General features: G+C 41.0%; 2 protein-coding genes across 2 annotated transcripts; both read left to right on the forward strand.

Moving 5' to 3' along the window:
• The first annotated feature begins 6952 nt into the window (after nt 1-6952).
• LOC121054786 lies at nt 6953-8090 on the forward strand. Its single transcript, XM_040525491.1, has one exon. It carries the CDS (start codon nt 7013-7015, stop codon nt 7871-7873), a length of 861 nt encoding a protein of 286 aa, XP_040381425.1. The 5' UTR covers nt 6953-7012; the 3' UTR covers nt 7874-8090.
• A 2557-nt stretch (nt 8091-10647) lies between these two features.
• LOC102709373 lies at nt 10648-11726 on the forward strand. The gene has a single exon (XM_015838529.1). The coding sequence runs from the start codon at nt 10990-10992 to the stop codon at nt 11314-11316; it is 327 nt and encodes a 108-aa protein (XP_015694015.1). The 5' UTR covers nt 10648-10989; the 3' UTR covers nt 11317-11726.
• Nucleotides 11727-15213: the final 3487 nt, after the last annotated feature.

Genomic DNA, 15213 nt, shown 5'->3' on the forward strand with positions numbered 1-15213 from the left:
CTCTTACAAAGATCTAGCAACACCCTCTTGGCACCTACTGTAGTTCCAAGTTCAATTGAAACCCACTGGAAGTAGTATATTCGATGTATATTCTAACAAATATTATAAGTTCTGGTAACTATTATTATCTGAGATACACCGCTGTGCTTGCATTATGCATCTAAAGTTTGTAATTTTGGTACATATATGTATTTTTCAAAGACCATAAATTTTTTCTAGGTTGTGGTGCAATTGGATTTAATATACATCATTTGGTATTTGCTTCCACAAGTATAATTATACTTTACATACAATTGTATTGATCGATCTTCACGTTATAAATTTGGAACATCAATTGTATTGATCCAACCGTCAACCATATCTTGGAAGAGAAATTTGTGAATGGATCTTATTCTACATTTACCTAGGCTAAATGATGCACATCAACTTATTGTACAAACATGGATCAACGCTTTATAACCTGATTTTTTTGGTCTTCTGACCCTTTTATTTATAAAATCTCTTTACCGTGGGGGCTTCCCCCACTGTCTTCCGATAAAAAAAAAAAGAGAACTTGTAAGCCTATAAAGCAGATCTGGTGTCTTCATTTTTGAATATACGCTGTTGTTGGTTTTTGTATATCATTTGATCATTAGTCTTACTAGAAAAATTGTCCGTGTGTTGTAACGGGTAGAGATAATTTTAATTATATATAATTAGAAATGATCTCCTCGTCACTTACATCGGAGCAGAGGTTTGATGTGATTTGGCTTTGATTTTATACTTTCCACAACAAAAAAAAAACAATTCAAGAAAAAAAATCAGGTATCATCTATTAAAAACCAATTAAAATCTAAAGTGAGGCTGCGTTCTGGTAAGTTTTCCACGCCTTGGAAAGTGCACGTTACATTGGGAAGTTTATAAATAATATAAAAATGAGAATGAATGTGTAAATAAATAAAAATCTACACAAAAAATGATAATGTGTAAAAGAAATAAAAAAAATCTTTGTTTACAAGACTCGAGCGTACGACCTGTGAGTTATTAGGGTTATTAGAGCCTTAGAGGTGCTTGGTTCGTGTACGAGTTGGTTTGGGTTAGATCTATCCTAGATTGTATGATGGGTTGGTTCTATTTTTCTATTTAGTTAAATAGATGGGTTGGACCATATTTTTTGTTTGGTGGGAGGGATGAGATGGGATAGGTTGGACCTGTTTTTTTGGTTCAAAGGGATGAGATGGGATAAATGTTACCTCTTGTATCAAAAAAAATATTAAATACTAGGATTAATATATGAATAACCTAAATTACTTGGATGTATATTTATACAAGTAATATATTTTAAATAAATTTAATAAATAAAATAAACACCCCTCTGTGCGTCATGGTCGTCCTAGAACGGATTCGTCTCACCGTTTTGGTGAGATGGATTGGACCTGGATCTGAGAGGAATATTTCTCTGCTAAATCCAACCCATCCCACCCATCCACCAACCAAACAGACTTAGGGATATGTCGGCTCTATCCTAACCGTTCCATCCCTGAAACCAAACGCATCCTCGCTTTGGTTTGAGCTATCGACAACTAAGGCACAAGTATTTTCTCATGGATTAGGACACGACCCAGGAGGTGGCAGGCGGGGCGGCCCAGCACGAGAGGCCGAGACTGGCCTGCCGTGGACGGCCCACACGGAGGTGGCGGCGTGGGGGGAGCAGAGCGGCCCAGGCGCTCGGTCGAAGAATTGGCCCACGACCGCAGTGAGGCACGAACGTAGCAGGCCCGAACGGACGAAATTTGTTTGGTGGGCTGACGTACCATAACTTGGCAGATTCGTTACTGATTTTCTATAATATAGATATAGATTAGGAAAATTATATTGGTATCATTTCCTTATATTTTCATATTTTCACCAGCCGGCCAATAAAAAATATTTTCACCAAAATTATTAATAAGATAAATGGTCTAAAATCATGTCCAAAAGTTACATTCAGAAAATGGAGGAGGTAATAGATAAGATTGTATTTTGATTCTAAATGTCTAAATGTATTTATTAAGGGATCGAGATGACTAACCACCTCATCTTTTCACTTATATTTATTATAATCAAAATAACTTATTAGCAATTAAAAAATAATTTATGGATAAGACTTTCATATATATGTTCTTGAATATCTAAACACAAATGCACTAAGATGAACTACAATTAAAAAAAATCTAAAATCAACTCCAAAATTAAGGTTTAAAATTCTTTTTTCAATGCTTATAGGTTATAACCATTTGACAAAACAAAGAGTAAATATCAAATCTCAGCACAACTTCCCCCTCTAAACTCTTGATCATCTTCTCTCAAGTTCCAAGATGTTATACATATACTGCAAAGTTTTGATCCTGATCATGCTAAAAAGAAGCATGTAATTGTACGGACAAATCCACAAAGTTTTGTTAAGCACCCGTTCGTATATATAATTTCTAAAGGACTGTACTTAAATCCTCGAACAGGCCTACTCTAGTGATGCCCAAAACAGCCTATCTTGGACCCAATAAAGCCCATAAACATCCTGCACGATAAACCTTATCATTTGTGCTGCCCACATTGCTGGCCGAGGATCGCCTGCATTATAAAGCCCATAAAGGTTCTGCACAATAATAATTTTGCACAAATTTCAACCCATAATAACAGTAGAAGTGAGTTAATAGAAATACATGTCTACATCAATATATAATAATCATTTTAAGAGGTTTGAGTGGATGATAATTTTTTAATATGTTTTCTCTTCGAGACGAGAATTTCCTTTGATTTTTCTATATTATATTTCTATAAACAAAATGTTATCCATAAGAATAAATACATGCAAATCCAAATTGTTCTTTTTTTCTCAAACTGAGTAGTAGGCCCCAAGCCAATCTTTATTTGCGAGAGAAGGTCGTTGATGGCGAGGACGGGGGGTCGTTCTCGTCGCCACCAATACCTTCCTTTGAGATCGCTCGCCAGTTTGGGTGGTGCCTTATCCTAAAAGTGTCTTAACAGATCGTTTAAATTTGGTTATTCATATATTTATTCAGATGATATATAAAACACTTTTTTATATCTCTGGTACCAGATCATTCATATATGATATCCTCTGGAGGATAAAGAGAACATCCAAATATAGAGTTTCTCTCATGATATCTAAACATAGAGAATGAGATGGCTGCTGGAGTTTAATATTTATCTTTTATTCTCTATATAGAAATAGAAATATTCTACTGGAGTTTAATCTTTATCTTTTATTCTCTTTTTCCAGAGGACGGAAAGATGAATCATTTGGAATGCTCTAGGGGCCGGTGCCAGTGATATCTCTTTTATTTCTCTCGTACCGATTACCGAAACAAAACTCTATACTACAGATGCTCCAATAATCTAGTACTAGTACAAATGTCTCAAATGTAATTATTTCTAGGTTATTTAAGAGAGGTTAAGATTATAAAGAAAAAATAATCTTATGAGAAATTAATATGAGAAAAAGAGTAGTTGGGGGACAAAATGAGAAGAATTTTGAATGATAGGTGATCAATGAGACTAGTACCATAAATAATATTAGAAATATTTATATTTTGGTATGAAATTTTATAATTTTATAAAAAAACACTTATGTGTTAAAACGAAGTGGTACTCCGTTAGTTCGGTCCAGCTCTTCCCATCATGTGAACGTTGAGATTTTTATTTTGATCGATTGATTCCGCCTTGAAAATAAACAAATAACATCCTCATATTTAGCGGCAAACACGGCTTGTGAAATCACTGTAACTATTCTAACTTCCGAAGTGATAAGCATGAACTGGAGTGTGAACTTGCTTCCCTGAGTGCTCTCTCTCTCTCTCTCTCTTCTCTCTCTCTCTGTCTCTGCCACAGAATGGTCGGCTCCCAGAAGGAAGGCACAACAAAGCTTGGCTATTTGGCACATTATTGAGTTTTCCCGTGCAACCTTGATGTGAGTGGGGGCAAGTTTGCAATTACTTTCATAACTTAATTCGATTACATAACAAATTCGGTTATCAAACAGTTATAATCTAAATTAATTTTAAAAAACTAGGTTTCAGTCGTGACTGAAATTTAATTGATAAATTGAGATAGCAACACAAAGTATCATGAATTGAGAAAAGTGACAATATATCTCCTCTTTTATATCTTTCTTAATAGCATAGGCAGATAAACATCACTAATCAATTATATATTCAGTTCATAGAGACCAAAACACAAGCAAATGAACATTAGTAATTACTAATCATGGCCTATGTCCAGATATGCACGACTGTACTTTGTTTATACTAGTTTGCCTATTTTGGTTTCATATTCGACTATAGCAAAATTAACCGAATTTATTTTTTGAAGTCTCAAATGTCGACGGAAATATTTGAACGAATAATTCGATTTCGGCTAATTAATCCAGTTTTAGTTCTAATTTCATTCGATCCTATTTTTCCGTTTGGGTTTTTTTTTCTGCACACCGCTATCAGTGAGACTCGGGCATAGGAGGGTGTTAACGTCAGATTTTAGCAAATTGCCATTACAGATTGAAACGTAGCTAAAATACCGGATCAGACAAGAAAAGGGGAATGTTGTTATTTTCAGCATCAACAGAGGGGTGATAAGTTAACTTACCTGAGACGAAAAACATAGTAATAGATTAGTACATGATTAATTAATAATTAATTAATAAAAATATAAAATTGATTAATATGATTTTTAAAACAACGTTCATATAAAATTTTTTTGCAAAAAATAAACCATTTAGCAGTTTGAAAAGCGTGCACGCGGAAAACGAGGGAGTTGAGTTAAAAGCCCCGTTTAGTTCCTAAAAACTTTCTCAAAAACATCGCATTGAATATTTAGACACCTAAATAAAACATGAAATATGCATGAACATTAAAACTAATTACATACTCATGGGGGAAATCCTGAGACGAATCTTTTGAGCCTAATTAGTACGTGGTTAGTCATAAGTACTACAGTAACCAATATTTGGTAATGACGGATTAATTAGACTCAAGATTCATCTCGCGGTTTTTATGTAGAATCTAAAATTTATTTTATAATTAGACTGTGTAATATTTCAAATGTGTGACCAAATGTGTGACCTTTTATGTGTTGACGTAACCTCCCTCCGAATTTTTTTTCGCAACTGAACCGGGCCGGCGAACTCGGCCTCGTTCTTCCTCCGAGAAATGAAAGCGCAGCAAGCAATCAGGGACCTAAAAGCTTGCTTATGTCAACTGGATATGTATGCAGTATGGCCACAAAAGTCCATGCTTGTTTAGACCAAAAAGTGGTGGATTCCACCCTCCACCGAGCTCGGCATTGGACCGGACCCACATGGATCACATAAACTTTGGTATCTTGTCTTGGGTGAAAAGAAAAAAGCGGCCAAAAGGTCATCCATATCCGACACAGTAGCGCACATATTTGATGCAATAGATCGATTTGAAGAGAGTTCAAGCCGTCAATCTGGTAGAAATACTGGTAAAAGTAAAACTATGGGACGATGATGCCGCGTAAAGTACGACGGTAATAACGGTAGCAACCATCCAGTTATCCCCTGGATATTTAACAATTTATCACGGTTAGATTTTGCGACTCTCTAAATGACAATTTGTCACGGTTAGATTTTGCGACTCTCTAAATGACACTGTTAGTTTTGCTTTCATATTTTTACCATTGAAGACACAAAGTACTTGTTTATATTTTACCATTTTTATGACACGTTGGCCTTCCAGCTTGGCAACACTTGTTGAGCCCACCTGTCAGATATCTTCTTCCTCACGGCGCTTCATCTTCATGAGCGCACGCACGCACCGAGGGCGGCAGGGTCGACACAGCTTCTACGAGGGACACGCGTTGGCGACCATGGCCAGTGCGGCGTCAGCGTGCGCGGTGGGCGTGGTCGTCGGAGATGAAAATAATTAGTAAAAACAATTGAGGTGAAAATGAATAAATGATTAGCTCATTAACATGTGTCTTGGGCAAACCAGCAAGTAATTGGTTGCTTACATGAACGAGACAATGCTGCCGATGAAGCCATGAAGGAGATCTAGACCGTGGCGTCCCATGCGGTGGTGAAGCTGAGGACACCAGCCATGGGGCTGGCGCTGAAGCGGACTAAAATGCTGGCAAGGAACGCACATGTTAATTAGCTAATCATTTTCAACTCCGACGGCGATGCCCGCCATGCACGCTGACGTTGTGCTGGCCATGGTCGCAAACGCCTGTCCCTCGCAGACGCCATGTCGACCCTGCCGCTTGCGGTGCATGCGTGCGCTCGTGGAGCTGAAGCGGCGTGAGGAAGAAACGTTCGACAGGTGGGTTCCACAAGTGTTGCCAAGCTGAAAGACCAACGTGTCATACCATATGGGAAAATGTGGCAAAATCTAAATAAGTGCTCTCTCTCCAGTGACAAAAATATCCCGTTATCCCCCACCATCCCACCATCCGCACGTATGTGCACCGATTCGTTATTACGACTCAACACGTTCCAGCTGGGGAGCATGCGTCACGGAGCGGAACGGGGGCTAAACGTTTATCCTTTTTATAAAAAAAATAAACAAAAAATAATCTATGAGTAATTTAACTACGGAGTATCTAAGAATAAAGACTGATACAAAATAACTATATAAAATTTAAAAAGTCTAAAATTAACCTTAAATTAGAGGTTTTTAATTTTAGTATAAAATTATGAGATACATTATAACTAACTTAAGGTATTAAATTTTTATACTAAAAATATAATATTTCAGATATTTTTTGAAAATGATAGATAAGCTCTTAAATTTGTTAAACATTTTTGTACTGTTGGAGCCAGGATACGTGGGTACACCACGCAACGGATCGCATCGCACCGGACGGAGGCATCACCGGAACGGGAACGCGCGAGGCGCGACCGGCTCCCTACAAATCGCCCCGCGGCCGCCACAGAAGCAAATCACTCGAGGGAAGAAGAGCTAGCAAGAAACAGGGGAGGGAGTGTGCGCGGGGTGCTTGATCTCCAATCGATTCCCCAATGGCCGGTCTTGTTCCGATGATCGTCGCCGTGGCAATCGGCGGCGGGGCGGTGGGCGGGCCCGAGGCGCTGCGGCTCCTGCTCACCGTCGCCGGCAGGAGCCCTCTCCTCGACATCGGCATCGTCCTCTTCGTTGTCGCCGCGGTCACCGCGCCCGCGCTCGGCACCATGCTTCTGGCCCGCTTCTTCCGCAAGCCGCCGGGCGCTCGTCGGGCCAGCGGACGCGGCGCAGTGGCTGCGGACGGCTTCGCTATGGTGACCCTGGTGATCTCCCTGGCCGTCGTGTTCACCGTCACCGCGTGCCTCCTCGTCGAACAGTTCGTCGTGGCTGGCGGATTCGGCCCGTTCCCCCTCGTCGCAGTGGCTCTCGCCGCCGTCGTTGTCGTCGCCGGCGCTGTCCCAGGCCCGGTACGCGACGCCGTGCAGCTGTCCCGCTTCTTCCGAGGTGTCTCTGGCGCCGCCCCTGCCCCTGCCCCTGCCACGCCCGCCACGAATCGCGTCGCCGACGCGGCCATGCTGGTGTCTTGCGCCGTCGTCTCCTTCGCTGCCGCCTGCCTCCTGCTCGTCCCTCACGTCGCGGCCGGCGGCCTCGACGCGCAGGGCCTCCTCTTCGCCTTCACCGGACAGAGCCGGCCCGTCCACGCCAACGTGCTCGTCGGCTTCGCCACAGTCATCGTCAGCGCGCTTCTCGCCCTCCTCTCCCACAGGGGACATAATGCCACCGCCGCCCAGCCGCCGGCGATGGGGCGCTTCCCCAGCATGATCTCGGTGACGATTACAACCCACGCCGTCGTCCTCTTCCTCTCTGCCTGCCTCCTCGCCATCCCCTGGACCAATCGCGCAGGCGCTGGTGCTGCCTGATGCCGTGATGCCATGCTCCTACAATTCGTAGATGGAAGAGCGATTCATGTCCTCAGCTAGGTTGATGATGTTGAACTGATGATTCTTATGTATTCAGATGAGATTATTAACGCCATGAAATTTGAAAAAAAATTTGAAAAAACTGAGTGAAATGGCTAAATTTGAAGGAACAATTCATTGTTGCGGTGCTAAATTGCTTATAGAGTGTAAATTTTGCTGGTGATCTTTGTGCAATTTTTGTCCTGTTCCAAACATGACATCTGGAAATTATGGATAGCTACTAAAAGAGTGCAGACTAGACCAGGACAGCATTGCCCAAGTGGTCCACAGCCCTTCGAACGATTATTTAGCAATGAAAAGGCCCAGAGCCTTTTGATTTGTCACTCGTTTCCTCGGTCTTTTGCTAGACAGTGCTGTGGAAAAAAAATTGGTGGGCTCATGGTGCAGCGGGTATGCGGTACGTCTCCATCCTAATTTTGGACGTGTGTGCCCACAATGGATTGGACGAAGAACAAAGTGCGGAGCCGTACAGAGACGCGTCTTCCGTCCAGTCGAGCGGAGAACGAATCGTGGAGCTGTGCAGTCGAGTGGACCCGAGAATTCTTCCATCCGATCCATTGTGGGGACACGTCCAAAATCAGGATAGGGTGCATGGCGAGTCCGCTGCACCCCGCCCCCACCAAACTTTTTTCCGTATCTTTTTATGTTAATCTGTGGACTTTTGGTGGTTTCGGGTCACCAGTGTGATTCTATCAGCACCACTTTTCAGTTATAGGTTCAACTTGTCGTGCCGGCCTGGCCCCAGGCGCGAGCTTAGTTGGTACGATGCGATTGTTGGAGAGCGGATCCAGCACACGTTCGTTTTCAGTATCATGTGATGGTAATGTTTTGTTTTCCTGTAGCATGTTGCAGCCGGGCAGTCAAAATTTTCTTCAGACATGCCAATTTTTGAAATAATGACAACATTCATACCAGTCTTTGCTTCAAAGAAGCCACACTCAATTATTACGAAGTTTACTGTTCAACTGACTATAAATTACAAATGATAACCAGAAAATTCATTAACTAATAGTTAATTAGCATACACATATGCAAATGTAAAACCATATATGTTTTTACACTTAACAATAGCTGTATTCAATAAACATTAATCAACATGCTGATCATATAAGTAAATAATTTGCCTATGTTACCGTGGAATGCGCGGCATATCATCCAATGATTTTATATTGGAGAGGTAGCAGCAGCAATACAAATAAACTTGGCAAGGAAGGAATAAAATGATGATGCCATGATGCGACACGGAACATGAAAAAATATATAAATTGGCGTATGATTATTATGTATTAGTTATTAAAAACTTAAAAATAATTTTATTCAAATTTTTAAAAATATTTTGCACAAACTTACCGCCCAACCGTTTAATGAACGAGTTTTTTTTCCCATCCTTAAGAAGTTACCATGAGGTACTGTTTTTTTCTATGTAAAATTTAATATCTTCTAGTACTTTTACATAGAAAACCGTGATACCTCTTGTTACCTACTTAAGGATGATAAAATTGCTTATAATGAACTGAGTAGCTGCCGAAAAGAATGGGCAGACTTCACTCGTTTGCACATGGTAGGCTGGTCACAGGTGGCTAGGGTGAATGGGATGGTTTGTTCCTTCGAATTGAAACCAAAATTGACAGAATGGATCTCTGCAGCAGCATGTGCTATTTAGGAGGTGGACATTATCGTGGATTTGGACTGATTTTTAATCGTTGGCTCAAAAGTAGATGGACCAGGTTTAAGTGCTAAAGAAATACTACAGTGTCAAAACTTTAGTATTTGTGTCACTGTTTATGATTTTTTTTACTGTTGTACTCACGTGAACAACATTTATGTGCCGTAATGGAGAGGATCTGGACCCAAAATTGACGGTTCGACAGGTACTGTGCTACTGCCCTCTTTGCTCGTCCATGAGTTGCAAGTTCTCACTTGCTCTCACGCATCTTCGCGGTTTTCGCCGAAAAAACGGGTCCCGCTCCCGTGTCGGGGACAGGATGAACACAAATCGCCCACCTGCGCACTCATCTTATCTCGGCTAATCTGTACGCCTTTTTCTGACCACGACGAGATTCGACTGATCTAATCCTGGGCTAAACCTTATTTTAACAAAGAGCAAAATCCTGGGCTGTAATCAGGCCACGTCCACGCCGGACGTAAGGTGTTCATCATGTGGGTCAGAGGCGACGACATTTGTTCCGTCCAGGCGGCGATGATCGAGCGACAGCGTCCGCCGGCAGATTAGCACGTTGGCCGTGGCGCCGCAGCGAGAAGCGTGGCGTCCATGCGTGTGTGCATCAGTGCCCCGATGGCGGAGGCGGTCATAAAATGTAACTTAATTAAAGTAAATATTTATTTATTATATTTTAATAAAAAATCATGATCAAATATAGGTTTAAAAGACCATGTTGTTACCTAAAAGCGGAGAGAATATGAGGTGGATGGAGAGAATACATCTCTACTAAAGTTTTATAATGTTTGGCCTGAAAAGTCGTATAGTGGATCGAGTTAACTTTAATACAGTATTGTTGAAAACTTATCCGATATAACTTTATGGCTAACGCGGCCGTCGCTTTCATTGTGGAAAGTGGGCAAGTGGTCACGAACACAACGATTCCGTCTCGCCGTGTGGCAACATGCTCTCTCATCCGTTCATTACTGCACCACTATACACAAATGCACACTGTGTGGACCATGGACTAATCGTACTCACCATGACACTGTCACTGAGGGCGAAAATTCCTTATGTTCTGGACGTTGTCTTGGACTCACCGTCAAAATACGCACGAGTGCTCTGCACTACTCCTACCCCGTTCAAGATAAACGACAGGCCGCTGACTCTGTCGCTGTCCCAACAAATCTATGCTGCGATGTGATCATGCCCTATCCATGATCGAACATTCAATCCACTAATCCAGTCGGACAATCATCTTCGATCTGTTCATGCTGAATAGCTGAAGAGGGAAGAGAGGAGGCGAGCTTGGTCAGAGCGAAGGCGGAAGAAAGGGCTCTCGATCCTTGTTCTTGCAGCCACGAGAGGTTCTCTTCTCTGTTACGTGCTGATTCCCATGGCAGGAGATCTTGTGACGGCCATTGTTTTCGCCCTGGCCGCCACCGCGCTGGGCGGCCCGGAGGCGCTCCGCCTCTTGCGCGATCTTGCCGGGAGGAACCCCGTCGCCGACGTCGCCATGTTGGTCGGCGTCATGTGCGCCGCCACCGCCCCCGTGCTCGGCGCCATGCTGCTGGTGCGCTACATCCGCGTCGCCGGCAACGCCCCTGACCCGTTCACCCGGCTCTTCGCGCGGGTCACTCTGACAGTGGCCGCCGCTGCCATCTTCCTCGTCGCCGTCTGGCTCGTCGCCGTCCCCGACGCCAAGTTCGCCTGCTCGGCCTGACGCGGCGCGGGGACGCACAGCTCGGCGTCGCGCGCCGGCGGATGGATGCTGCGGCTGCCACCACGATGCTGCCCGCGCCGCCGCTGGTGCTACTCAGTGATTCTCGGTGAAATAACGAATCGGCGATTCCGTGTGAGGATGCGTTGTTTGTGACTTGTGATTGCCGGATCCGCTCTTACTGCTTTTTAGTTTTCACTCGATTGATGGAGGCGATTTCAGTTTCCAATCCATCAGCTGTGTGTTTTTTTTTACCGTTTCTGAGCAGTTATGCGACAGTTAATTTCGAAAGTGCGTGATCTTTTGTTGCATCATTAGCGTTGAATGTGTCGAAACAGTTCGAACAGAGCCTATTGGTCTTTCTTGCCTGTCCGATTAACTTAGTTGGAAATGTCAAGAGTAACTGAAACGGTGTTTTTGCCATTTTTACCTCTTCCTCTTTTTTTTTCGTTGTTGGGGATCTGAATCGATGCTTCGGATGTTTAGATTGCCAGATACTCTTGTTTAGATTGGTTGTATTGCCAGATACTCTTGTTTAGATTGGTTGTATTGCCAGATACTCTTGTTTACATCCCCTCTTAGGTTTAGTATTTAGAGAATTAGAGGACGAAAATAGTACATCATAAGTACATTCTTGGATGATTCAGAAGAACGATGTTCCGTTCTCGTATCTGGTTTGTCCTCCCCTTCATATCTTAATGTTATCATAGGTTGGGGTTTGGAGTGGCCGATTCTCTCTCTATATTTTTATACCTATGCTTCAGCCATTTGTATATGCTAATTTGACAGTGACATATCACCAGTTAACCACCGTGTGGAAGGATTAGGGATTAGTAAAACAAAAGAGTTGGACAAACCGTCTCGTGTTCTTTCAAAGCTGCCCAACCTCCCAGTCTTTTTTTTGGCCAGGGTTACAAAAAATTAAAGAATGGGTTAGTAGAGGTTCCTGTTGGAAGCTGTCTATTGGTAAGCATATTTGGTCCTGGAAAGATGTTTGGATTGGAGATGTTCCTTTAAAAATTTCTTTTCTCTATCTTTTTTAGAGCTGCCAACAACAAGATATTTTAGTTCAAGAGGTGAGAGAGGGAGAGAGAGGGGTATTGTTTGTTTAACTTTTAGGAGATCATTCTGTCAAATAGTGTTGCAAAACTGGATTGGGCTTTGTGATATTGTTGCCCCTCTCTTTGAAACTATTAGGGGTGATGGAGCTGACGAGTTAGTTTGGACAATAGAAAATACACGAATTTTTTCTACTAATTCTATGTACAGAATGCTGACGTTTAGAGGAATTGAGGATAAAGAGTTGCAACTTCTATGGAGGTCGCCCATACCTCTCCAACTCAAACATTTTCTTTGTTTGATATGGAAAAACAAAATTTAATCAGCTAGTCAGCTGAGAAAAATAGTTTGGGATGATTCAGAGAGCTGTCAATTATGTGGAGAGTGTGAAGATGCAATCCACATCTTTTTCTCTTTCCCTGTTGCGAACTTCACCTGGAACTTGTGTAAAGATGCTTGGAATAGAGTTCCAACTTCTTTTGCTGACTTTGTTGATTGTACTTTATGGCCATACCGTTCTAATTTTCCAAAAGTTCGCTTTTGTATTCTAGCTGCTAGTTGTTAGCAATTGTGGTCAGTGAGGAATGATATGATTTTTAGAGATATTCTTTTCAAGTCTCCTGTTAACATTATATATCGTATGGTTTGTTGTCTTATGCAGTGGAGAGTACCGGTGAAAAGTGAGAAAACATGTATTCTGAACATGTAGGTTCAAAATCTACAACCTATGGCAAAAGTTTTTTTTAGAATGCAAGATCTGGAATAGCCTTAAGTTTATCTTCTAGCAGTAGTTTATTGAGGCTGTCTGATATTTTCTCTCCTCGTTGTTTTCTATCGTAGCTATGTTTCAATCTCTCTGGTGCCTTTCTGGGCTGGCACAACTTGTATAGTTGCTTTGGCTGGCATTTTTTGTCGTTCTAGCTCTATTTGTTTACTTGTAAAACCGATATCCCAGTATTTTCAAACTTTTGGCTTTAATGAAAAGCGGGACAATCTGACTGTTGTAAAAGAAAGAAAAAAAAAAAAGACGTCTCGTGCACACACGTGCAAGTCTCACACCCAATCGGTGCCCGGTGCACTAAAAATAGTACTGTACGCCACTCTGGCTTTTCAGCCTCCCTGATTTGCATGCCGCTGTTGCCACGGAGCACTTCTCTGTAGTAGATGAGAGGTGGATGCGTTTGTGCTGCTGCGTGGTCCCACTGCAAAAAAAAGGACAGCTTCGCAGACAATTTTTGCGAAGTTGCAGTTTTGCAGATGACGGCGAATAGCACCACGCGTATATGGAAAGAGTGAAACGATCTGTTTGTAAAAAAAATAATCAAGTTATAGGTAAAACTTTGTAAGATGTGTTCAAAGTGATTCAAAACTAAAAAGGTTTATATGGTGAAAATATTTCCATCGAGATTTAGTAATAAAATTATTTATTAAAAATGTTTAGAAAATAAAAATATCTCTTTTCATTTATACTTATGTCTATACATTAAAATTTAAATTTAGAAATAATTTTAAATTTTTTTCGTCTTTGCTTTAAATCACCAAGAACACACGTATAAAACAATAGGTTATTTTATTTATGCTTAATGCAAGACTAAAGATGAGGCTTGGCATCAATAAGCCATTTTTAACTCTCTTTTTCTTCTCTTTTTTCCCTCCATTCTTAACATAGGGCATCGGCGTCATGAGTCATCTCTTACGTCATACTGAGTTTTCTTTCACACAAGATGATGAAAAGGTTAATGGAATCCCAAAAGTCAGGATCGACCCATTAATCTAATATATCGCCCACGGAGAGAATTATAGCGGTACTGCAGCGATGGTCAAGTCTTCCTCAGTTCCGGGCCGTTCCGGCCATGTGGATTATTGTAGATAGACCCGCGAGAAAACCACCTGCTTGGACAACGACCACAAGAGTCCACTTCTTCTGTCCACACTTCACTACAGTTCGAGAGCCAAGCTATTGTACTGTAGACTGCAGTAGTTTTGTACTACTATCTCCGTTCCATAATAAACTTATTTTTTGTTTTTCCGTGTCCAATGTTTGACCATTTGTCTTATTTAAAAAATTTATACAAAAACTTAAAAAAATTAGTCACGTATAAATTGCTATTCATATTTTATAATCTAGTAATAATAAAAATATTAATCGCAAAAAAATTTCAAATAAGACGAATGGTCAAACGTTGGACACGAAAAAAACGAAAATTGAGGTTATTATGGGACAGAGTTAGTATGTCTTTAAGTAGCTATTATCTCATCCAGATAGATATTCTCCTCGTCCCACAATAAGTATACTTTTACACTGATGTTTTACGTTTGATCGACCATCTTATTTTTTAAAAAATTATGATTAGTATTTTTCATTGTTATTAGGTGATAAACATAAATAGTATTTTATTTGTGACTATTTCTAAAAAATTAAATTTTTTAAATTAAGATGAACGGTTAAACGTTGGACACGAAAATCCACAAATGCAGTTATATTAGAACGGAGGTAGTCTATTTTGGATGAAAAAAGTACTATTTAGTTTTCTCATAAGATCCTAGAGCATAGACAGGATAATTGGTTAAATCTCATCCTAGATAACCACATGTTGGATTAAGGGAGTAGTATTAATTTTTGTCTTGAAAAGCCTATTTGATTTGGAGTAACTTTAGCATATAAAAATAGGAAAAGTAGAGCAAAAGAATTGCATGCCCACATCAATCTATATGATTCTTTTTGAGTTGTTTGAGTGGATGAAAATTTTCTTACATTTTCTCTTCACAGCTTGTAGGAAATGATTTTTTTTTCTTTAGTATTTCATATACCTCATTCCTACCAACCTTATTTCCCTACAA

This window comes from Oryza brachyantha, chromosome 6, assembly GCF_000231095.2.
Source record: "Oryza brachyantha chromosome 6, ObraRS2, whole genome shotgun sequence".
NCBI classification, from domain to species: domain Eukaryota; kingdom Viridiplantae; phylum Streptophyta; class Magnoliopsida; order Poales; family Poaceae; genus Oryza; species Oryza brachyantha.

Bases quoted from the DNA above. Each gene is read 5' to 3' on its own strand.
- LOC121054786 (XM_040525491.1), top strand. From the start codon at position 7,013: ATGGCCGGTCTTGTTCCGATGATCGTCGCCGTGGCAATCGGCGGCGGG.
- LOC102709373 (XM_015838529.1), top strand. From the start codon at position 10,990: ATGGCAGGAGATCTTGTGACGGCCATTGTTTTCGCCCTGGCCGCCACC.